At 32.0% G+C, this 24,663-nt stretch overlaps 1 protein-coding gene across 3 annotated transcripts in view; it reads right to left on the bottom strand.

Annotated features, from left to right (window-relative positions):
* LOC140439164 (1-phosphatidylinositol 4,5-bisphosphate phosphodiesterase epsilon-1-like) overlaps window positions 1-24,663 on the bottom strand; it is a 579,894-nt gene that overhangs the window by 118,157 nt on the left and 437,074 nt on the right. For all 3 annotated transcript variants that reach the window (XM_072528894.1, XM_072528893.1, XM_072528896.1), the window contains one exon: window positions 9,016-9,161. In XM_072528894.1, the coding sequence (XP_072384995.1) occupies window positions 9,016-9,161 (146 nt within the window). The remainder of the gene's footprint in view (window positions 1-9,015; window positions 9,162-24,663) is intronic.

The following is a 24,663-nucleotide window of genomic DNA, read 5'->3' as shown; positions in this document are numbered from 1 at the left end:
CCCTTTTTCTCCGGCAAATCAGATTTTAAAACTTACTGGCACTACTATTTTTACAAAATCTATACTTTTACTATTTTTGTAACGTTTAAAAACAAACACACACTTGTCGATTTGATCTTTTCTCCTTCCCGTCCAAAAAACAGATCTTCACCTTTCTTCTAAAATCCTTCTCGACTCTCAATCCCTTCCATAATTTTCTGTTGACCAATCAAACATCGTCGATTCAATTCTCCAAAAACGCCGCTTTCCAATTCCCAAAATTTTGTACAAAAATATCAGACAAAGACTTTATACTTTCTACTAATACCCTTAATGACTTGTTTCGTGGTAATCGAAATTAATCCTTGAACAAATGCAGGTAGATTTGATATTTCAATACATTTTATTTTCTTATCTAATCTTAAATAAAAATCTAATTTAAAAAGTCCGAAATTTACCGTAAATCTAAACTTGAAAAAGTCTCTTTTCTTCACAAAACAATATAACTTCACAACACAACAAAATTAAACCGTATATCTAAATATGATATAACTACTTATAACATGATTTTACAAAAAATTTTTTTTTCTTCTTTTTCTCTATTAATTTTTCTTCATATAAATACATTTTCGGATCATATCAATATATATATATATATATATATATATATATATATATATATATATATATATATATATATTATATACATATATATATATATATATATATATATATATATATATATATATATATATATATATATGTATATATATATACGAGTATATATAAACATTTAATCTTTAAAAAACTTTTTAACATCACGTTCCAAACACACTATTCAAACGGCTCAATAATCTTTTTTCTTTCTTGATCCAGCTTGTTTCTTCGATTGATGACATATGGTACCAAAAGCAAGTAGTTTCCGCCGGCCTACAACCGTCTATTCTGCTGGAGGCCGAAAGAAACCCCTGCCCTGAATGCCATTTCTTGGTAGTTGAAGGAAAATGCACCACCAGGTTAAGCCGATTTCGTATATTTGATTAAAAATGCTCTTTAAAATTGCTGATTAAAAATTAAAAAAACTTGGGCAAGATTTAATAAAAAACTGTGCTCGATATCTGCCTTTCATTTCGGTAAAGTTCATATATTCGAGCATTTAACCATATATCATTTTATAATTAATTGACGTTTTGTTTTTGTTGATTTCGAGAAATAGTTATTTTTTATATTCAAGATCTTAACATTCAATAAATTACATACATGACCTGTTATGTTGAAATAGTGTGCTACTCCACAAGATGTTTTCCCTTTTTTGCAATTACTTTCGTGCTGCAGTATTCTTTGTTTAAATACTGCGATGCTTTCCCTATATATTGCTTACCACATCCGAGACGAGAAAGTTGGTAAATGAGATGACTCTGATTTAGAAGCGGTGTCTGATCTTTAAGCTTCGAGAATAAAGTGTAATTGGATATGCAATTATATTTAGCTATTTTGAATTCAGAAAAGAACGTAAAGAACGTAATAGAGCTTAATAAAGTAGTAAAACGACAAGAGATAGTTCCTTAATAGAAAGACGATTAGTAGGAAGATCGAGAAAGCGATGAAACGTAAGACAGTAGTAAAGAACGTAATAGAATGTTATAGACTAGTAAAGACGACAAGAGACAGTTCCCCAATAGAAAGACGATCAGTAGAAAGACCACGAAAACGATGGAACGTAAGAGAGTGGTAAAGAACATAATAGAATGTTATAGAGTAGTAAAGATGGCAAGAGACGGTTCCCCAATAGAAAGACGATTAGTAGGAAAGACATCGCGTTAAAAAAATAAAAGACAGGAAGTTTCCGGACTGATGCAAACTGAACTAGCAGTAAAAATATGAAGGTTGATTTCCAAGCAAAACCAAAATATATCAAATTCAAAGATTTTCAGAAAAATATACTAACCGAATTAAATGATAGTCCAACAAAACAGCAAAACTGGTTATAGTACTGTTGTTTGAATTGTAAACGACAGTTATCGCAACGAGAAGCAAACAAAACATACATTTTTGACCGAAAAAGACTAAATTGATTATCTACACACGAACTAATTCCGACGGTTCAACATTTTTTAATGCCTTGTCATCAAGGGATTAATATTGTGTGCGAAAACCGAGCTGGAAATTGGAATAAATTTGAATGCAAACATGCATTCGGCCCCATTGTGGCCCATTAGTAACAGGGAAATCAATAACGGGGAGTATTTATATGTATAAAGAAGTAATTCCATTTTCCTAGTTCGTATAAGCGTACAATATGGAAACAGTGTTATTATTTTGTCATTATCGTGAAAAATCGTTATGTAATTCGGTAAAGAAGTTATGTAGACTGTATGGATTTGATGCCCATTAGCCTAATTACCATGAAACATCAAAATATATACATATAAAAAGTAATAGAAGCTTTGACCAACCAAGGCATTGACAAACCGTATATAGAAACTTTAGCAAATATATACAGACAAGCAAAAGGTAAGGTAAAAATTTATGAAAACACTCTACAATTTCCCACTACCAGAGGCATCCGACAAGGAGACGCAATATCACCTAAGCTCCTCACTGCAACTTAATTTTATCTGACTTATTTATATTGACAATTCAGACATACATTATACATTTTAAAGTAGACGACTTTAAAATGATATTGCCAATAGTGTTGAGTTACGTTCCTGGGACGACTTTACTTGTAAGATAGTTCATTCGATTACATGATATCAACTTTAAGTTGAGAATATCCGTCAGAAAAAGTCATAGCATGTAATTTGTCTTTAAAAACATCACACCACATGCCTTGCTGACAGTAAAATTTCTTTTTAGTGACTCCATGGTAAATTATGAGGGAAAAACCAGGAAAAACATTCCGATTTTATATGTTTGTTCTTTAAAAAACATAAATGATGTATGCTCTATATGTTACTGACTTACTAATACTGGTATTTTCCTTTTACTAACTTCCTCTTTTAATATGGACAAAAAGATCTTACTACGTTCTGCCGAGGAATTTGCGACACAATTGGCCTCACTTAGCATAATTAGGGCCGCTTCTTTGATTTTTCTCTTTTTACCATCCGTAAGAAAACTCGTTCTTGGAGGAAAAACATTTGTTAACATCTGTTTTATTAAAAAATGATTATCCTTTATCATTTATAAATAGGGAATTTTCAACAATCGACCGAATAGAACAGAACAACTTAGAACGAGATTCTACAGCATACACAAGGAATATTACGAGGACAATAACAGTAGCATACATAAAAGGATTTATCGGAAAAACTTAAAAGGATAGGAAATAAATTCAACATTTCAACAATATTCAAAACAAAAAACACATTGAGATCTATTTTGTCTAAAACCAAACCTAACAATGAACAAGAAAGGACAAAGAATTGCATTTATAAAATATCTTGTGAATGCGATCAGTTTTATTTAGGTGAAACATCAAGACCATTAAATGTTAGAATAAGTGAACATCAATCTAATATTAAAAATAGAGAATTTGATAGAGCTCAAATATATAAACACGCATGATATAATGATGAAGAGTTTTTCCTATTACCTTTATTACTTAATTACTGGATCATCTGCATAGGCCTGTACTTCTACCTCATGTGCGCCAAGGAGCGAGATCACAGAAAGGGAGAAATCACTCCTCCTTGTGGGCACTGCTTAGCTGTTTGATGACGATGAAAGCTGTTAAAGATTGACTTTAAAGGTAATAAAACGCTCAATTTTCTCTATTCTATTTTGTTAGTATCCTTTTCAAATCCTGTTTATGTTGCAGTTTTATTGGACATGCTTTTTAATTATGTACAATACTGGACTTATTACAACAAGTTTGGACAATTTGAATTTTTTTCATTTTCTTCATTGAGTTTTTTTGCGTATTATATCCCTAATAGGTTTCTGTAAGCTTTAACTGACGATAACAATAGCTTAAAATAAATATAATTCCGACAAAAATACATTACAGTGGGTGTAAATAATTCTATTCGTACATTGTATGTATATAAAATTATTAAAATATTAATAATCTACTTAATTAAATTTTAACTATATAATGGTTAAAATTATTAACAAATGTTTAATATTATGAATCTTTAATAAATAATTTTCCGAATGTGATACTGTTCAATAAATAACCATATTTATTTATCACCAAATCACACTCTAACAGCCAAACCATATTTCCTGGAAATTTACGCTATATTTGCGTGATTTCATTTTAGTTTAATTTAAAAGGTAGATATAACAACCAGTCAATAAAAAAAACAAATAAACTCATTTATATTGCAAAATTGAAACTGAAATGGGTATGTTTTTTTGAAAATGTTTGTACAATCCACGCAATAACGGGATATTTGGTGTATATTTAGTCGTTTTTTACATTACAGTTTCACTGCTTTATTTTCTATCGAGAGCAAAACTAAATAATATTGTTGCGGAACTGCCATTATGTAATTTATTTGATGGATTTTTTATGCAATAAAAAAAAACATAAAGTAAGTTTAATTGATAAAATATGACGATTTTTTAATCGATGTACTGATGATTATAACGCATTATATTCCTCTGGACATCCGTCCGTAGATGTTTTCTTGTCAATGTTGGAATAACCAAAACAAACGGCACCTAGCCCCAGGGCAGGTCTTAAATGGTCAAGGACTGTCAAAAATCTCCTGTTACAACTTGATAAGTTATATAAAATTGCTACGTGGAGTTTCAGAAGCTTATTTGCAGTAGGCAGAGTACAAAATATAATTCAGGAAAAGATCAGAACTAACATCGATATTCTCAGCATAAGCGAGTTGAGCTGTGAAGACACAAAACTCATCAGTACTAATCGAAAAACCATTTACTACTCATGCATAAATCCGAACCACAGATATTAGATTCTGATGAAGTCAGAAGGTGAAACACTTTGTTCCGGTCTCCGAAAGAGTCATACTTATTTAGTTGCTTGGAAAAGTTAATACAAATACTTAATAAGCCTATTTTGTCACCAGCTAGATAAAGCCTTAAAGGTGACGAAGAATCACGAGATTAACATCGAGATTTAAACGCGAAAGTTGCAGAAGGAGCCGTAGAATACGTCGCTGAAAAGTGTGGTCTTAGTCAAAGAAATGACAAAGAGGATAGATTAATAGAAAACTGCCAAAACAAAGATCTAGTCATAACGAATACATCTTACAAGTGAACGCCCAGGAAGCTTTACACATTAGGCATGTAGACGAACATCAAGGCATTATAAGAATCAAATATATAAAGTGACAATTAATAGAAGATACAGGAATGATTACTTTCCACTAGTTTTTGTGTTATCTGGAGTAGACATAGAATGACAATACCTTAATCGCAAATATTAAAATAAGGCCCGCTATAATCAAAAGAAAGAACTACAAGGCATTACTAAATATTAAAAAACTGAAAAACAACGACACGAGAGAAGCATGTACACAAGGAATAAAAAATAGGTTCTCTAATATGACTGTTGATGATGTTCAAGTCATTGACCACCATAAAATAATTATTAGATAATGCAAACAACATTTTTTTTCTAAATGAAAAACTAAGCATCAAGAATAAGTAGATGACAGAAGAAATATTAAAGATGTTGGAACAACGTAGGCAGTGCAAGATCAGAGAGAATCAAGTGTGGTACCGAAATATATACAGAAAAATTCGTAAATAAATTAGAGCGGTGAAGAAGATGTGGATGACTACATTTTGACTAGCTGAAAACCTATATACACAGCTTCAATCTTCAGAAGAAAATTAAGGAGATTAAAGAAATAAACATAACAATAAAGGCAGCTAAACTGAAATGGAAATGGCCTGTACATAACGAACGTCTTAAGGATGGCCGTTGGAATAAAGAAATCGGGAATTGGCGGCCATATGAAACCAAAAGACTACGAGTAAGACCGCAAATGCAGTGGAGCGACGATATTAAAAGAACTGCAGGACCAATGTGGAAACGTCTTACAAACAACAGAGATGAATGGCGAGAATTAGGAGAGGCCTATATTCAGCAATTCGAATAGAGAGAAGGGCTTAAAAAATATATACTTAATACATAGATAAACTTATTCCTCAGAACTCAAAAGCCACTACAATTGGGAGACTATCAATCATAATAGCCCAAGTATTTTGAAAGCTGAATTGGTACACGCTATCAAACTATTAAAACGTAACACAGCCACAGTACGAGATGATCTGTACGCAGAAATAATCAAAATACTTCATGAAGAACATTTAATCATTATTATAAAGCTCTTTAACGATATCTACACCAGTTGCAAAATTCTATAATAATTTTAATGAACCACTTTTTAAAACTTTTCTTAAAACTACATATAAAAGATTATGAAAAAATGTGGTGAGGTCCTAGGGTTGCCAATTGAATTCCAAGGATATAATAGATATCGCCAATCTGTATGGTAACCAGACAGCATTAGTAAGTCTTCAAAATTTCAACAAAACGAAATATTTCTTAATAAACAAGTGAATTTGTCCATGTTAGGGAATTGTTTGATTATGTAAAAAGTAAGAAGACTGCATATTTAGGGCACATGTTACAAGAAAAACGATACACTTTTAGGTAACTAGTACCAGATGGAAAGATAGAAAGTGTAAAAGCGGTCTGGGACGTAACAAGATGTCAATGCTTGTAATATTCGCCAATGGAACAGGATTCCACAGTTAAGACGCTTTAAAAGCTTCTGAAAATAGAATAATTTAATTCTACCCATTTAACCCTCCTTCCCACGGGTGGGGTCCATCAGGACAACTATAAATGAAATTGCTTAATTTTTTCAATTTTTGTTTGTATTTTTTTCCTACACTCCGTGTACCTTTTAATGGCAATGAATACTACACTTTAACATAATTTGGTGAAATTGTGTGAATCCCTTCAATCGCTACCTGTAAAAGTGTCCTGACAGACCCCACCCGTGAGTGGGCGTTTCTTGTTTTTGTGCTATGGCTTGGCAAACATTGCAGCTATAAATGCATTTATTATATACTAAGATCCAATAATACGAATGCAGAATTTGGGTCTTCTCGTCGATTGTTTCTGAAATCTTTAGGAATAGCGGTAGTCCAGAAACAATTGAAAATACGAGCACCAAATATGCGTATACCGAGAACATCACGGTTACTTCGGCTGCAAAATTTTCTGGAATTGAGCAAACGACGAGGGATGGCCCAGCCCCAGGAAAACGGGGATGTATAAGTATTGTAAAAAAAGAAAAACTAGATATTTTTGCCAAGTGTGTAAAAACTGGTTATGTATGGAACATATAAAAGCGTGTTGTGCTGATTGTGTAGAAACAAAATTAACATTATTTAACCCCCTCTATTTTCTGTTTCAAATTTTAATTTTGGAAATTTAGTTTTTACTTGTATTACTGTAAGTATATAGAGTAATAATGTTGTCTTTTTTCATATTTTTCTTTTGTATTTTGCCGTTCATAATTTTTTTAATAAACTCTTGTAAAAAAATAATGGTATTAGTTATTTCGCAGTAAACTATACCAATACATATTGATACACATATTATATGTACATTTAAGTGGTACAATGTTGTATCAGTATGTTTCCTTAAAAATATTTAAAAAAATTCTTTTTTTTAATGAGAAATAGAATGTTTAAATTTGGTCCTGATAGACCCCACCCATGGATTTGTGTCACAAGAAAGCCACCCGTGGAAAGGAGGGTTAACATCTCACCTAACAACCCAATGTATGGTAGAGGTCTACCCAGAAATGTACGAAACCTTAAGAAGGAGAAGAATAATGCAAATTAATGAGACTTTAGGCACAAATAACGTACCGGATATAAATTTTGAGCAAAAAATTACCTTAAGTTTCTAATTGATCTTGATATTTGAACACATAATGGAAAGTTTTACTCAAAAAAACTTAAAGTCCACTTTTCACGTCCCTGTAGGAGCAAAAATAAAAAAAAAAAGATATTAAATTGTGACAAACTGAAAATAGACTTTCCTCAAGAATTGTGCAACGATTTTACATTTTTATTAAATTTGTTCCATTTAAAGTCGCCAATATATACGTTTTCTTCATACTGCTATTATTTAACTTTAAAGAAAAAATAACAAATTAAAATAAAAACAAATTTTTAATTTAAAGAGAAAATCTCCTTTAGGAAGTCAAATTTTTATTGTCAACGAAAATCCAAACTTATTTTAGCGATTGATACCGTGCTGGTGTCAGCTGATAAAGAGCTCTCGGCCCCTTCAGAGTCAAATTCTTTATTGATTTCACGCCGATTCTGAATTATAAATGCCTCGATTTCGATATCTTTGATTTACTTTTTGTAAGGGATTTGCTCTGGAGCTTAGGAAGGAAGAGGGAGAGACAATTTTGCTGCTGAAATGTGCCAATTAGTTAACGGTGTTTACTGAGAGATAACATTGGACGAAAAATTGATTCTTAAAAATAAAAGAAATACAAATAAAATCGTACTGAACTTTAACTATTCTGTTCATTAAGATTTGCAGTATAATCGTAAGGTTTATCGATTCAAGACTTAATATTATCTTCTCACTGAAAGTTACTGCCCTCTGATTTTAGTTAAGACTATTAACTTTTTAGTCTATTCAGTCTATTCAGTCTATTCAGACACTCTGCAGATATTTTTCCATAGTTGTATATCTCTTCTAAACTTATACATTTTTTTCACGTAATACATAATATATATAGCAATTATATTTCTTAGACTTTTTGTTACTCGAAATATAGCTCTGTAAATATAAAATAAGAAAATAAATACTTAATTACGTTAACATGATACATAACAACGTTTTTGACTAGTAATCACGTTACCTTCTTTCAGAGTTAAAATTTTGGCGAATGCGCAACTTTAGACATTTTGGAGGATACACGAACTGGAACTGTAACGAGTATTCATTATTTTTTTTTTGCTTTTAAACAGCGTATTTTATAAAGCGAAAATTTACCAACGGTATGTACTTACTTGAGGCCGGCAATGATTTCCATGGCTCCATTGAAGTTGCCGATATTCCATGAGGATAAGGCGACCCGAAGGACACAAGAAAGAACTGCACGACGGGCATCGTGGGTAGGTTGGGTGATTATCAGTTGTGTCACCCAGGCGCTCACCTGAAACCAAAATTCAAGTGTTACACAATAATAACATCACTATACCTAAATAAAAGATCTTTTAGTTAAACAAATAAGTCAACATCGACTGCTAATAATTATTAGTAGAAATCTTTCTGTTCAAAAAGCTGTAAGCTGTAAAGCTGTAAGCTGTAAAGCTGTAAGCTGTAAGCTAATAAATTATATATTTCAGCGTATTTCTCCATTGCCCACATTTAACTAGTATTATAACATTTCGTCTCTTAATCGCTGAAATATACATCAACTAAGAACACAGCAATCAAAGTTGATTTTATTTTATCAAAACTGTAGACCAGTACGTGATAGTTGCATCCATTAAAAGCTTAGAATAATGTGCAGCTTCTCGTTCCAGCAGCAGCTTAGAAAACAATTTATCGTTCAAGTAAATTCGCAATAAAAAAGGACAATTCCCTTGATCGCCGTTTATACACATGAGTGGTATATAGTTAGCCGAAGTTTTGGAGTCATTTGTTGGAAACTTTTGTGTTTACGAGTGTTTTTGACAAAAGAACCGATTGTGGATTTAGCAGTTGAGTAGCAGAGTTGAACAAATAATGTAGAGGTGTGTGTTTATAATGACTGTCTAGACGGGTATAAGAAAATATTGTAAAATTAATATTGATACAATGTGTATGGATGTTTTTTCATACATAAATTTGTTTATTTAAAAATAATCTTAGTAAATCTAATAAGAATGTTTACATAGAATATCATAACATGTTATTTGCCTTTAAAACGACAACCACAGCCAATTTCGACTGTAAAATTCTCTGTTTATTAATTTTATTGTTAATTTTAAGTAGTAAATCCTCAATAAAAATAATGAATAATTCTTTAACTACTGTTCTTCATTTATTTCCTACACTTGTGAAATAGTGATGTTTCTAATACAGGTATACAGTATGGTGGAAATGAAAGGAATAAATTCGTTATTTCGTAAACCGGAGACTTTAAGGAAAAATCCTGAAACCCGTCGATTTTTATTTTTAAATAAGCTATTCGTAAGAATACATTTTTATTTTTGACGTCATCTATGTGAGCGTGATGACGTCATTGCTAAAATTTTTAAATAGAAAGGGGGTATTGTAATACATCATTTGAAAGGTCTTTTAAATACCTATTCAGCCATATCAATATGTCTGAGTATTTCATGTTTGTAATTGTTTAAAAAATATATTAAATATTTATTGTTACAATAAAGTATTAAGTATTGATATGATGTATTATTGACACCCAAAAAATAAATTTTATAAAGGCCATCACTGGTAATGAAATGTCTTTTTTATCTACTTTTTACCTTTTTAAAAAAACTAGTTACCTTATCAATATGAACATTGATAGTTGGACATTCAAACTTAATTATCTTTCTGTCAAGTGATTAATAGTATTATTGTAGTAAACGTATTCAAAAAGTCTTTGTATCTTTGAACATGAAGCTAACTGAAACACAAAGAATTGAAATTCTCATAATGATTGGTTATGGAGATAAAACACGTACGCAGGAAGAAGTATGTGCATTATTTAATAATAAATACCCCCGTCGAGAACCAATTTCACAATCCACTGTAAGCAAAATTGAGAAAAAATTTAGAGAAACGGGTCATGTTAAAGACCTTCCTAAAGGTAGTAGAAAAACAATATCTGAAAACCAACAAGTAGATGTTCTGTTAGATTTTCAAGATAATCCTCATAACAGTTCACGGCAAGTAGCATTAGATAATGACATGGACCATTCAACAGTTCTTAAACAGCTAAAGAAGGAAAAGTGGCATTCCTACAAAGTAAGTTTAGTACAAGAACTTATGGACGATGATTTTGATAGACGAATTGAATTTTGTGACATTATAATGGAACGAAATAACAGAGATCCGATGTTTTTAAAAAAGATTATTTTCTTTGATGAAGCTACACTAAACGGTCTCTGCTAAACGGTCATGTCAATCGTCAAACTTGTCGGTACTGGGCTACGGAAAATCCACACTGGATGCAAGAGTACCGCACTCAATACCCAGAGAAAATTAATGTTTGGGTGGGAATAATAGATAATAGGTGTATTGGACCATACTTTTTTGACGAAAACTTAACAGGTCCTTGATATTTAGAATTTCTTCAAAATTTCTTGCTTCCAGAATTGAACCGGTTGTTTCCAAACAGAAATGATTTATGGCTAGAGCAAGATGGTGCGCCTCCACACTATGCTGTCTTGGTAAGCAACTACTTAAACAACGTCTTTCCAAATCGGTGGATAGGTCGAAGAGGAACAATAGAATGGCCGCCTAGGTCACCTGATTTGACTCCTCTTGATTTTTTTTATGGGGATATTTAAAAAGTAAGGTGTATCAAAATAGACCACAAAATATTAATAAACTGAAAAAAAAAGAATACGTAATGAGGTTGTTCAAATAACTCCGGAAATTTTAGAGAATGTTAGAGAAGAGTTCGCGGCACACCTTTCTCATTGTATTTTAGCTGAAGGTTTGAATAATACGTAATAAATATTTATTGTAATAATAAAAATTTAATTATTTTTTTAAACAATTACAAACTTTATTTACTTAGACATATTGATATAGCTGAATAGGTATTTAAAAGACCTTTCAAATGATGTATTACAATACCCCCCTTTCTATTTAAAAATTTTAGCAATGACGTCATCACGCTCACATAGATGACGTCAAAAATAAAAATGTATTCTTACGAATAGCTTATTTAAAAATAAAAATCGACGGGTTTCAGGATTTTTCCTTAAAGTCTCCGGTTTACGAAATAACGAATTTATTCCTTTCATTTCCACCATACTGTATATATTTTACGGGCATCGTTCATGGATAACCGTTTTTTATGTCGAGACATCTAATTTTGGATGAAAAAAAGATCAAATTTGTCACCTTCTTCTATTTTTACATTTTATAAAAACTGGAAAAGCAACATTCAAAGAAAAATGAAAGACACTCGTATAGATGTGTACATTTCCCGAAGTTGTAACAAATATTAATGTCGGCACTTTTTCTTTTCAACTGTGCTGAGCATAAATCTGAATGACTTTAAATATTTTAAGCTTTCTATATGGAAAAAACGTATTGATTTCTGTAGTAAAATAACTTGAATGTGCAGATAAGATCAGAAAACTATTGTCATATGATATATTGTATATTTGATATTATACTATTGGAAATAATTCAAAATACATGAAATTAAAATTGGTTTAAAAATTTGAAATCGATTTTAAAATAAACTCCTATAAAAGTATTATAGCATATAAATATTTGGTTTTTAATTTTCGGTCAAGGTATTCAAATGCAAAGAATTCTTTTACAGCTGCAGAAGTAAACTAAATCTGCTGACATGCTCTTCTTACATTATTAGATCTTGGGCATGTTCTTGTCCGATCTTTAAGTGTAACGATATATTTTGCCTACCACACGGAGCATTAATACAAGGGGTAGACAATTGGGGGAAGAAACTACTGGGGGTGGAGAAAGGCAAGCAAAATAATCGAAACATATGCGAACGGCACTCAGGTTTTGGTAGGAGAGCTGTGGTCGTGGATAAGTAAAAGACAAGGGGTTTGGATTGGGGCAACTACACAAATATGAAACAAACGGTCATGAATCTCTTGGGACAAAATAAAAAGAAACAGGAAACACCTCTAGTAATTTATAAAGAGCGCTACTTCAAGGTGCCTAATTATAACCATCACAACAGCTAGTTGTAACTGGAGATATAATTATTAAACATAAAAAACATATCTTTTCCAAATGGAAACTCAAAAAAAGGGTTAGTTAAAAAAAGAATAAACAAAAAGTTAAGAAACAATATTTAACATTTATTTTTGTGTCACCACAAACAGTTACAAAATAGACAGTAAAAAAATAATACATCAATAGTCGCAAAATACAAAAATACAAAAAAGACTTACATGTTTCATCTGTTTACAAATTCCAGGAGTTGGAGATACTATTATAAACTTACAAAATTTACCGCACAGAGATTAACCTTTTTTTTTAAATAAAACAAACTAAAATCAAAAATAATAAAACGAGCTGTCGTGAGTTAACATTAAATAATAAAAAAACTGAACAAATAAATTGACAGCTAAAGTCAAACCCTAAAATTTTACAATTTATTAATTATTACAAATCCTTTTTTTATGAAAGCAAATTCTTATTATTAAAAAAATGTCTGTCTTTACTTTAAAATTTGAAAGTTACCTGGATTTCACAAAAATTACACTTGCGCTGTAAACTGGACTTCTTAAAAACTTAACAATGGCTGGGAATCTCTGACACACGAACAAAGAGGAAAATGGGTAACTGGAACACAAATCTTGGGAACTAAACTGGACTTGGCTTCTTAAAAACAGGAAAAGGTACAACTGGATACAATGGCAACATTTCAAAACTTACTTAAAACTGTAACTGAACCATTAAACTGCTACTATATTTTACACATTTTTCATAAAAAAAAGACGAACAACGAGGAACATTTCAAATTTGACGTAAAATTTGGACATAACGCTGAAGACCACCACTCTTCACCGCGGCTCCAACGAAAGTGACGAAATTATCTTAAAAAATTGATCGCATAAGTTAGCATAAACAAAACACTTTGGGTTTAAGACACATAAACAAAACACAACGGAAATTAAGACGTAAATTCTTAATTTAAAAACGCAATGTCGGGCGGTTTGAACAAAGAAATATCGAAGAAATTTGCGCCTGTGACATGAACAAACAATAAAATGATTTATTATCGACGGCGGCGACCTAAAAAGAACGAAAGATTATTTGGGTTTTAAATTGATGGATATGAACTAAGAAACATTGAAAAAATTCTTCGTTATTATAATGCATATATAAGGGGATTTCAATTAACACATATACGTATACATATACATAAGTTGTAGCTAAATGGTTGTTGAAAATAAAAAAAAAGGGGCTTAATGTGTAGCATTTTTATAATCTTCCGTATATATTGAAATCGCCTCGTATATGTTAAAACACCGAAGAATATTTTCAATGTACTTCTGTTTCCTATCGTATGTAATAAAACACCAAATTATTCTTTTAATCCTTTTTGAGTCGACTAGTTGATAATAAACACATTTTTAAAGTTTGTTTATATATCACAGATGCATATTTCCTGGGTATTCTTTGATCGAAAGCCACTTTAGGATATTGCGCGTTAAATAAATATTCTCTTTTAGATGTTTGGTTTATACCGAGTTGGGGAATGAATTTTAAAGAGACATGACTCTCGCTGACGCCGCTGTCAGGGGCAGATGGCTACAGTGTTGGTCCAAATTTTTCTTCAAATTTGTAATGTTTTGTGTTTTTTCGTCTTATGTTGTGAAAAATATGTAGTTAGCAGTTAATAGTTAAAGTTTTAAGGAGGTTTGGGAAAATCTTTGAATAAAAAAGACGCAGGCGAGTGTCGGCATTAAGAACCTGTAAATTTGTTCTGAAAAAGTGATTTATACTCAATGTAATGTGTCAGTTTTGAAAGAGCAATCAATCACTGTTTCTACGTTTCTAAGTATCTAAGAGATTTATGGCATTTACAAAAATTTGGAAGGATAACTACATTTTGCCATTGTGTCCAGTTGTGTTTCTGTTTTAAAGAAACCGAGTATCAAATTTTGTGTCCCATTGAACCACTTCCAACCTCATTTTGTTTGTATAAGCCGTTTCAGAATATTTTTCGCAGTTTGTAGATGAATTTGTTTATGTGGCAGAGAGCGTAAGTCCAGTTCCCAAACCCAGAAATTTTAGTAAAATCCAGGTAACTTTTGTGTTTGATTTTTAAAGCAAAAATAAACATTTTCTAATAATAATTGCTTTCATAACATTTTAAAAAATTGTAATTATTAAAATTGTAGATCTTAGGGTGTGGCCTAGGGCCTAGCTGTCATATTAATTGTTCTCAGTTTTAAGATTTAGTATAGACATATGACAGTTAGCACTATTTTTGACATTTGGTAGTGTTTTTCTTTGTTACCGTATTTATTTTTTGTAACTATTAATATAGTATTTTTGTACTATTTACTTTTGTAACTATAATAAATATTTTATTTTTCCCCAAACAATTTTGTTTATTTCTCTTAACTAACTATCTAACCCTTTTTTGTGTTTTTAGGAAAGAAGAACCTTTTCTTTCATCCAGCAGGAAGATTCTTCAAGGCGGCGTCCATTTTATATAGCTTTGAGAACCTTCTTGTGTTTTGTTTACCCAGGAGCCTCATGTAAGTACCCCTTTTGTTTCATTTTTGTAGTTACCCCATTTCAGTCTCCTTGTCATTCACTTATCCACGACCCAGTTCTCCAAATAAACCCCAGTTTGTAACGCTTGTTGGTACTGTAGTTACTAGCAGTTTTTATGAAGGGCGGTTTATTTATTACTTGATATTTTGGGAGTTTTGGAGCATCCAAAAGCATGAAATCAAAGAAACTGAAGTAATCGAGAAATATTAGCCATAAAGTGCGTTACGTGGCTTCACCGTATAACATAATATCCAACTATCGATAACGGTCATGCAATAAGAAGAAAAAAGAAGATCTTTTATAAGATACAAAGAAAAGGATAAAAATTAGCTAATAGCATAATTATTTTAAGCATATCTAAAAAGATATAAGTGTTCTCTTTATATTATTTTTATACATAAATTACTACAATTCCAAAATAATGTTCAAGCTAAAAACCAACTAAAAAATACAAGGCAGCTGTAATTATTTAAGCATTCTCCTACAACTGTACTTTTTTTTTGATAATAAAAACCGAGATAAAATATTCAAAGCTCCAAGTTATACCAGCCTTACATAGTTTCCATCTAGCATAAAATTGCTGGAAATTAAAACGAGAAATGTATCATCTATATGCGCTTTTCTACGAACATTCCCATTATTTTCTTTGTTCATTTGAATTTAATTTCATGTTTTAAAAATTCCTTGTGCTATCTATAAATACAACCGACGAAATGAAAAAGTTTTATTATTTCTATGCAATATTTTAACCTTTCATCGCTAGACTTTTTTACGAGTTAAGAAGTCCACTGTTACAAACAAATATAGGCCACTTTTTTAACGTCGTTTATTAAAACGGCGTCTCAGCCGGAAAAGCGGGCGGAGGCATTTTTCAAGATTTTATAAGTTTTTTCGTCTAGCCGGCTGGGGAATTTTTTATCAGCGCTTTAAATATCATCTCTGAACTAAAAGTAAACAAGGCTATAGTATTTTTCATATAAAAATGCGTGCACGTCACAATTTATATAAAGTAAGTAAGTCACTTATATTTAAAATTTCCAGAACGTCAAAGTTAGAGTTCAAATTTTCCTAACACAGCTAATAATACGAAACCAATACGAAACTGCTCAATTTTTAAAGGCGTCAACATGGTATAATAATCAGACAAATGTAATCATCATTATAAATTGGGAATTTTAGAATTATATTGATTAAATAAGCAAAAACATTTGTTATTATTAATAATATAGAGTTTATGAAATAACACTTTAAATCTAATATTTCACAAAATAATAATTTTAATTAAATATATTAGAAAATTGTACGCAACTGATACGGGAATACTTCAAATTTTTGACAGTTTAGCGTGTGGTAAAATTGTTTAAAGTGTTACAAATACTACATTGGTGTTCTGCACACATTTTTTTTTCACAATAAACACAAATATGGCGGTCTTTTCTATCGTTACTTCTTGGACAATAATAACATCGACGATTTCGTTTCTGAGGATTTACAGTGGGTATTCTGGCTGGATATCCCAAATAATCAAAAATAGATTTACTTAACTTTTTCGGAAGCCATTTATTATTCATTATTGGTTGCATATGATCTTGCATTAATGCATCAGTTAAGGATTTCAAGAATTTCGAACGGGAAATTTTTTCCTCAGAATGTTTCAATCCCCAAGGAATCTAAGTTCCTGTAACTGGCTATATACCATATATCACAAAATTTTTTATTAAAAATCCTTTATAAAAGGTATATAATTTAAAAACCCAATCGGGCTATATCATAAAACGTTTTCGGAATCCATATTTCATCATCAGTGTCTAGGTATACATGTATTGAGCCACTAAATATATAGGTAAAATCCCGTTAAAAATTGTTTGTTTAAATTTAGTTTACATTATATGGTATTAAATATTATGATGTTAAGTTACCAGTGGATTTGGTACGCCATGTTACGAGAATGTCAAACAATCCCTTAGCGGCAGAAGCAACGATTAGATCGTGCGCCACTAGTGGTCTGACGTAGCCACGTTGGTCTGGTGAACCTTCAACTTATTTTGGTTTTGGATTTTGGATTTTTGTTAACTATTTACCTTTATTAACTATCTGGAGCAGAAAGCTCACGTCTATCGTACCGCGTAACTTCAGGCACCTCTCAATGAAGACCTTTTCCTTTACTAAACAGGATAATATTCCCACCCTCAGTCTCTCTCTTCGAATAAATTGTTCTGCCACGCACGATTCGATCTCAACCCTGGCAATTGTGCCGAATCTTTTTTAACTCACAGTCATATTTTCGCCCTGTAAAGGTCTTTATCGCAAACACCAAATCTTTTTCCGTGGTTAACACGTCAATGTCAATCAGGGAAATCGTCTTCCTCGGTTCGGTAACACTGGTGTTTCTCGAGGAGACGATCCTCCCGACCTCCTCAGCCATCTTTTTTCTACCATTCAGTTCCAAAACCGTGCCCTCATTCTTAGTCTTTCTCATCCGCTTAACCACTACATCTTTTTTTTCTCCCAGTTTCAAGCGAAGTCCTCGCACCATATCGGCAAAGGATTTATCCTAAACCTTACTCACCACGACTACTTGGTTTTTAACGGCAGTCGCCTCTTTCTCTCCGAACAGGGTTACTGTCAGGTTTCTGCCTCTCATTGCCCACTCCGACAACTTTCGAGATACCTCCATCCCCAAGGTTGTCGGAGCCTATACATTTACGCTGCTTCTTCTCCGTTCTTTTCGCCAACAATCTCAGTGCTAAAAAGAACTTGACGGCGCCCGATTTGTCACCCCACATTGGCATGCTGGACCCTTACATACACCCACCTACACCTGGGACCTCATTACCGGATACACGAGAGCTTGGCAACTCTCAATCACTTTCGCATCGGCAGCGTTAATGGTTATGGTCACGGTCACGTCGCTCCCGGATACGAAGGGACTTTTTTTCGGGTGGTCCTTTTGAACTGAGCCTCACTAATTATCCCCATTATGTCTAAACACTCTTCTATTTTTGCCACTCGTTGTTCTTCCGAGAACTCTTCCTCCACTTTGCCCTGGATTTCGAACTTGCTCGTAAGACCCATCGACGTTAACGTCTGCGTTCCCATGCTTGAGGTGCAGACGAATGACTATTTAGCTCTCTCCTTTGTATGTTCCACACTAGCCTAGAGTCCTAGAATATATACCTATCTATGATCAGACTCTACAAAGTAGGCCCTTAGACTCCTGCGGATAGTTTCGGGCTATCTGTACTGAAATTGTATCCCATAGTAACGTTAAGTATTTTACACGGCTCCTCAGCATACAGTATTGCTTGTTTCCTTTATTTCTTTTGGATGGATCACTCTGGTGATTGTTTCATGGGTATTCATAGAATAAGTTGTCGAATGCTTATTCTATAGTGGGTAAACCTATACGTTGTTCTGCAGAAAAATTGGCGTGGTTTTTTAATTATTAACAATTTAGTGCAAAAAATGAATTTTTAAAGAATTTTATTTTTAAGAATTTTGCTTACCATTAAAATGGTATCTATTTATACAGGAAGATATCTATTAAGATATAGAAAAACCTTTAAAATGGCGTATCATAGAAGATTTTGAATTAATTTTTTACTTGAAAACCCTAAAAATAAGCCAAAAGCAATTGTTTATATTGACATTGTGATGATTTTGTGAACTCTCAAAATTTCAGCCAAATCCATTAATTAGTATAAAAGGTATCCAAATTGTTTTTCCCAAATCAAAGGTAATTTTCTACCATAACACATAAATTAATAAAAATACGGTAATTCTAGGGATACCTTATAAAAAGTGAAGACTTTTACTTTTAATCTACACCACAAACAGTTCAAAAAATTATTTTTATAACCAAAAATCGTTTTTCAAAATTACTGTTATGTTTAAAAATTTTACACGAATTTAAAAAAAAAAGTTATTTGATTTGGTAAAAAGTAGGAATTTTATTGAATTTGCAGCTAACTTGTTTACAATAATTATGAAACGTAATTAGCCTTATTTTAAGGATGAAGCTTAAACTTTCATTATACAAATTTGAACAATGATTAAAACATGAGTTACTCGATACAATTGTGGTACTTTACTTTAGTTGTAGTAGATGTGTGAGCGGTGTGAAAAAGACGGTATGCAAGTATATTAGGTACTTGTTTGAAATTCTCCTTCTTGTTAAAAAATCTGGGAATTTGCGGTACAAACAGTTCTTCTATGTCTTTATGTCAGTGCTTACAAATTCCATTTTTTTAATTAGAATATTATTAACAATAACACAGTTTGACAAACATCAATAAATAATAAAGGAATTACGACAATAGGTTTTAAAAATAGGTGAACGTTGAGTTAGCCTAGTGAAGCATATTCACAAAAGCTGAATATAGTGTTGTACAAAGTAGGTACATAACTAGGAAATAAGCAATTAAAACGTCAGGATTCTAATAAGTCCTTTTAGTCCTTTTTCTACTTCGAACAGATTCTAATATTAACTCAACAAATTATAAGAAAAAAAATATAAATATTTTTCATTGTTGACTACAATTTGAATACTTTATTTCAACTTACATGAAAAACTACTATGTACGTAACACGTTTTTGGTAGATAAAGGTAATTAGATGTACTCAAAAGTTACCCCGTATGCGTTTTTATCGTTAGATAACGTCCATAATAAAAGAACTGCGTTGTATTTGATGCTTTTGTAAATACAGATGTTTCTAGCAGGCTGACAGAGCGAGAAACGCTGACAGCAATGTTTTGTAATGGAAAAATCTAAAAAGAAGGTTGAGGCGAGGCCACACAGATATTTGCTCGAACGAAGAAATTCAAATAAAAATGTGTAGTTGGGCGGTTTTACCAAGAAGATAAAACATAGACGTAGACAATTTAGTTTTTCAGCTAGTTTTTTGTACAACCTTATTTTATAACAGACAATTGATTTTTGTGAGTTTTGTGAAGGAAAATACCATTAACTATGCTACGAAAAAATAAAAATTATTATTTATGATTTAAAATTAACAGCAGATTATTTAAAAACAAATCAAAATGGAGCTGGAGTCTATCGTCACCTTATTCATCTTTATCTAGTCTTTCCTCAAGATCTTTGGACATACATCTTCATCCGTTTCCATGTGTCTCGATTTTGGGCCGTGTTTCTTCATTTTTCTCTTGGTGCTTTCTCTATATCATTGTTCATCTGATTAATCTTAAAGAACTTGATTCGGGCATCAATGTTAAACCAAATCGACAGGATAGCGGGCTAATGAAAAAGTAATTAAAACAATTACAAATGACCAAAGCGAAGAACGATTTATAGGGATCAAAAATACTGAACAGCAAAAACCTAATAAATCAATAATAAGTTGACTCTAAAATAGACTACGTTAGCAGCAGGTATGAGATATCTTATGAGCAAAATAAATATATGGTAATGGGTCTTAGCAATTTGCTAACCATTTAGCCAATAGCATTTGGTCCCATGGCAGGGATGCTTTGGTGTCTTCTCAAATCCATCTAAATGGTATACATCCTAAATCGATGAAGTAGTTGACGACTTTTATTTGCCAATTATTGACCGATCAAACCCACTTTATGTGGTTGTAGTATAAAGCATTTCCTCCTCATGATATTGTTTTAAATCTTAAAATTTGATGTTTCATTTAACTTCTTCGCAAATTGTATACAATTTTTATTTCCTTTTTTACTTATTTGAAATATCCGCTGTTTAATTCGGTCCAGTACAGAAACGCCCATGTTGTTTTAAAACCGATCCAACCGGAAATAACGTTCACAGGAGCACGATTTGGCGGTGTCCTGACACTGCACAAAATCCAAATTCGTGAATAATAAACTAGCCTCTTGGTACTTTCGACGAGAGAATCTCGAGGGCAGATGCAGCCTGTTGTGACCACTACATTTAAATGGAAAATTTCCAAGTTGCCCTGCTCTGTTTTCTAGTTAGAGTTCGCAGGTGAAATATCGCTGATGTGGAGATGAAACCAATGAGTAAAACATCATTTTGTAATTTATTGTTGGATATCTTGGGAATTTTCTTTTATTCAGGTTATCTCTTTAGTATATTAAGTTATTAAAGTTGTTAAAAACACAGAAATGTTTTTGACATCATTTATAAAATAAAAGTAAATGCAGTTTTTCTACGAAAATTAATGCAAACAATAATACAATAAGGACTTAGTCGAAAAAATTGATTCTTCAAAACAATAAAATTGTTGCACTTATCGGTCAACACGCTATAGTATTTTGTAGTCATGACAAACATAAACATTTAAACAGACGCCATTGGTTGGGAGAGTTTACAAGACCAAACTGTATAAATTAACTAAAAAAGTACAAAATAAATAGATAAGTGCATTCCTAGAAGAGGTCTACAAATATTTCTGGTTTATCTGTCCATATATTATTTGTCTTCTAGTTGTGATATTGCTTTTTCCACTTCATCTAATGTGATTTTTAAGTGGTCATTACAAATGTAGGACAAAGGTTGTTCGGACCTATTATCATCAAAGATTTCTTGTATATATTTGGTCCACATGCATATTTTTTTATTTTTTTCTGTAATGATGTTCCCCTGTTGAACTTGCAGTTTGCTAGCTGTGTTGGATTTTTGAAGACCAGCTGCTTGTTTTACCTTTTTATGCATATTAATAATAATAATGGTATAAAGAAACAAAATTTTTTTAGCAAAAACGTAAGGATTTCATTAAAGGATTTTTTGTTTTTTAGTTTGTGGTTTAATAATTCATTTAACTCTAATGACGAATGCATGCACGAATGAAAAAGAAAGTGGTCGTTTAAAACAGTGTTGCTATAAATGTGTATACCTCTAATAACACTCAAGGATTATTAAACAAGACTACAGTAACGCATACTTACGTAGTCTTTGGTTACCATTACTAAAAGAAAAAGTCAGCAATAGGAATATACCAATATTATTAAGTTAATAGGTCAGAGACACATTACTTATATACTTAAGCAGAGAAAGATTAAAATTTAATATAAATTTAAAAATAAAACAACACCTCTCAGAATTTCCCTAAAAATATAGCTGTTTGGCCACAAGATCGAGGCCAGGAAAGTCAACTGTCTAGTTGGTTTTTGCACCCAGCGCCATTATAACATTTATAAATTTTTTGAAAACGATTTCGGTATTGGAATATCAAATATAAAATGTGATTCTCATTACAGTCAGTTGTAGTTTAATCCCATATATAATAATGTTTAGGTCAAGGATATCTTTTTAAAGAAGACACATAAAAATTCGAATTAATTAGGTAAAATAAAGCACTCAAAATTAATTATTACCCAAGTCTCGTCTCTCCATTGTTGCGTTAAGATAAAACATAATTGTCAAATATATATCTTGACAGACTCAACCTCTGCGACTTTACCATCTAACTATTAATACAGAATGACAAGATTTACAACGCAGATTTGAGTTGGTTTCATTAAATTTCAGCTGAAATTTCATTTATCTGTGCGGTATCTCGACATTAGCGATATTTTACCGCTAAACATAGCTCTACTCCCAAGAAGTTGAATTTATCACAGCCATATCCGAAGTACGAAGAGTAAAAATGGTTGTATGATTAACAAAACCGCGATATTTTCTTGATTTTAAATGTATAATCGAGATAAAAATCTCATAATCTTTTTAGGATTCTTCTTCATCTTTTGCTCTATAAACAATTACACATGTTTATTGACGGATTAATGCCTCATTAGGACGTTTCGCAATAAGCCGATGCTTTTTCTACTGTTTTCTTTATTTCGTTTAGGTATTTTGTCTGTTCGGTATCCATTCGGTTACTTCATATTTTATGTAGATGTCATATTTTACTCGATATATCGGACAATTTCCGATAATACTTCTCATTGTTTTTATCTCCTCCTTAACCACTAAATGTAGGATGCATAATGGCCAAGCCAGAATCAGAAGGTGACGTGGTAAAAGATGAAATCCACAGTTTTTTATCGAACGACACGTGCACCGCATTGTTGGGGTTATGGTGTGGGTTACCATCGTTTATAGTTTAAGCTTACTTCTAATCTTCGTCAGAGGAAACATAGAAGCACAGCAATATGTTGACGACATTTTGGAACCTCATCACATACCCTACCTTCAGACAACATCGTTTCAACATCCAATTTTTCAATAGGGTCACGCAAGACACTACATTGCAACAGTTAGTATGAACTTCTTTGAATAATCTACAGTAAATATTTTGCCCTGTGTGTTGCCCACCGAGGTGCATCAACACATTATTAATTGATTTACCCCTGTAAGTTGTCTCAATGATATTGAAATTTTGACCGTTTGTTTATTTTGCTACCCTGTATTATTGTACAAAACAATTGCAAATTATATATAAGGTTTGGTATATTAAAAAGACAAAAACAAAGACTCAATATAAAGATTTATTTGCTGTTTCTTTGGTATAACATACCACAAATACTGAATGCAAATCTTGCAACTTCTCGCTATAGAATATTCAAGGAACATCTTTCTTTGAGTTTTCCCCTTTCGAGCAGGATAATTTGCATGCATAAAGTGAATGCTATTTCTGCAAGTGTATCTGAATTTAATTCGAACGTGAAACACGTGAAGCTAATGGGCACCGGAAGCGGAAGCCAGCAGCAGCGAGAAGGGAATGTTTCGGGCCGGATGAAGAAGAAGGGAAAGAGCTTTCGCCGATAGTGCTCTGCTTTCGGTGACGAAAAGGGTACGTAATTAGGATTCGAGGAATATTCGGTTTATCTGGCTTTAAGCCCGGATAATCTAGGACTTGATACTTGTGAATAGATACGTTTAAGATAGTTTATTACAATTTTTTTATAATTTGTTAATTTATATTATTCACTGAGTAATAGATAGATAAATCTTCTTGATTTTCGTCTTTAAATATTTATTTATTTTGTTGTCATCTTCTCAAGACAATTAGAAACGAAACGATACTGAGACATGTTTTTCAGTAGACAGAGCATGATCTTCATGATCTATAAAGGAAATATAGCGCTTTACAAGTGGTCAAAAAACGGAGAAGAAACTAATAAACCCAAAAACTCAAAGTAAGTTAAAAAGCTAAAAAGTAGAACAGATACAGGTAAAAATGAGATACATAATAAAGTGTTGAAATATTGTTGACAGCAATGACTGACCAACTGACCAACAGAATGAATTAAGGAAATTAAACAGCACAATGAGTGG

This window comes from Diabrotica undecimpunctata, chromosome 4 (assembly GCF_040954645.1).
Source record: "Diabrotica undecimpunctata isolate CICGRU chromosome 4, icDiaUnde3, whole genome shotgun sequence".
NCBI lineage: Eukaryota > Metazoa > Arthropoda > Insecta > Coleoptera > Chrysomelidae > Diabrotica > Diabrotica undecimpunctata.
The sequence above is the reverse complement of the archived record's forward strand: the minus strand, read 5'-3'. Positions and strand labels throughout refer to the sequence as shown.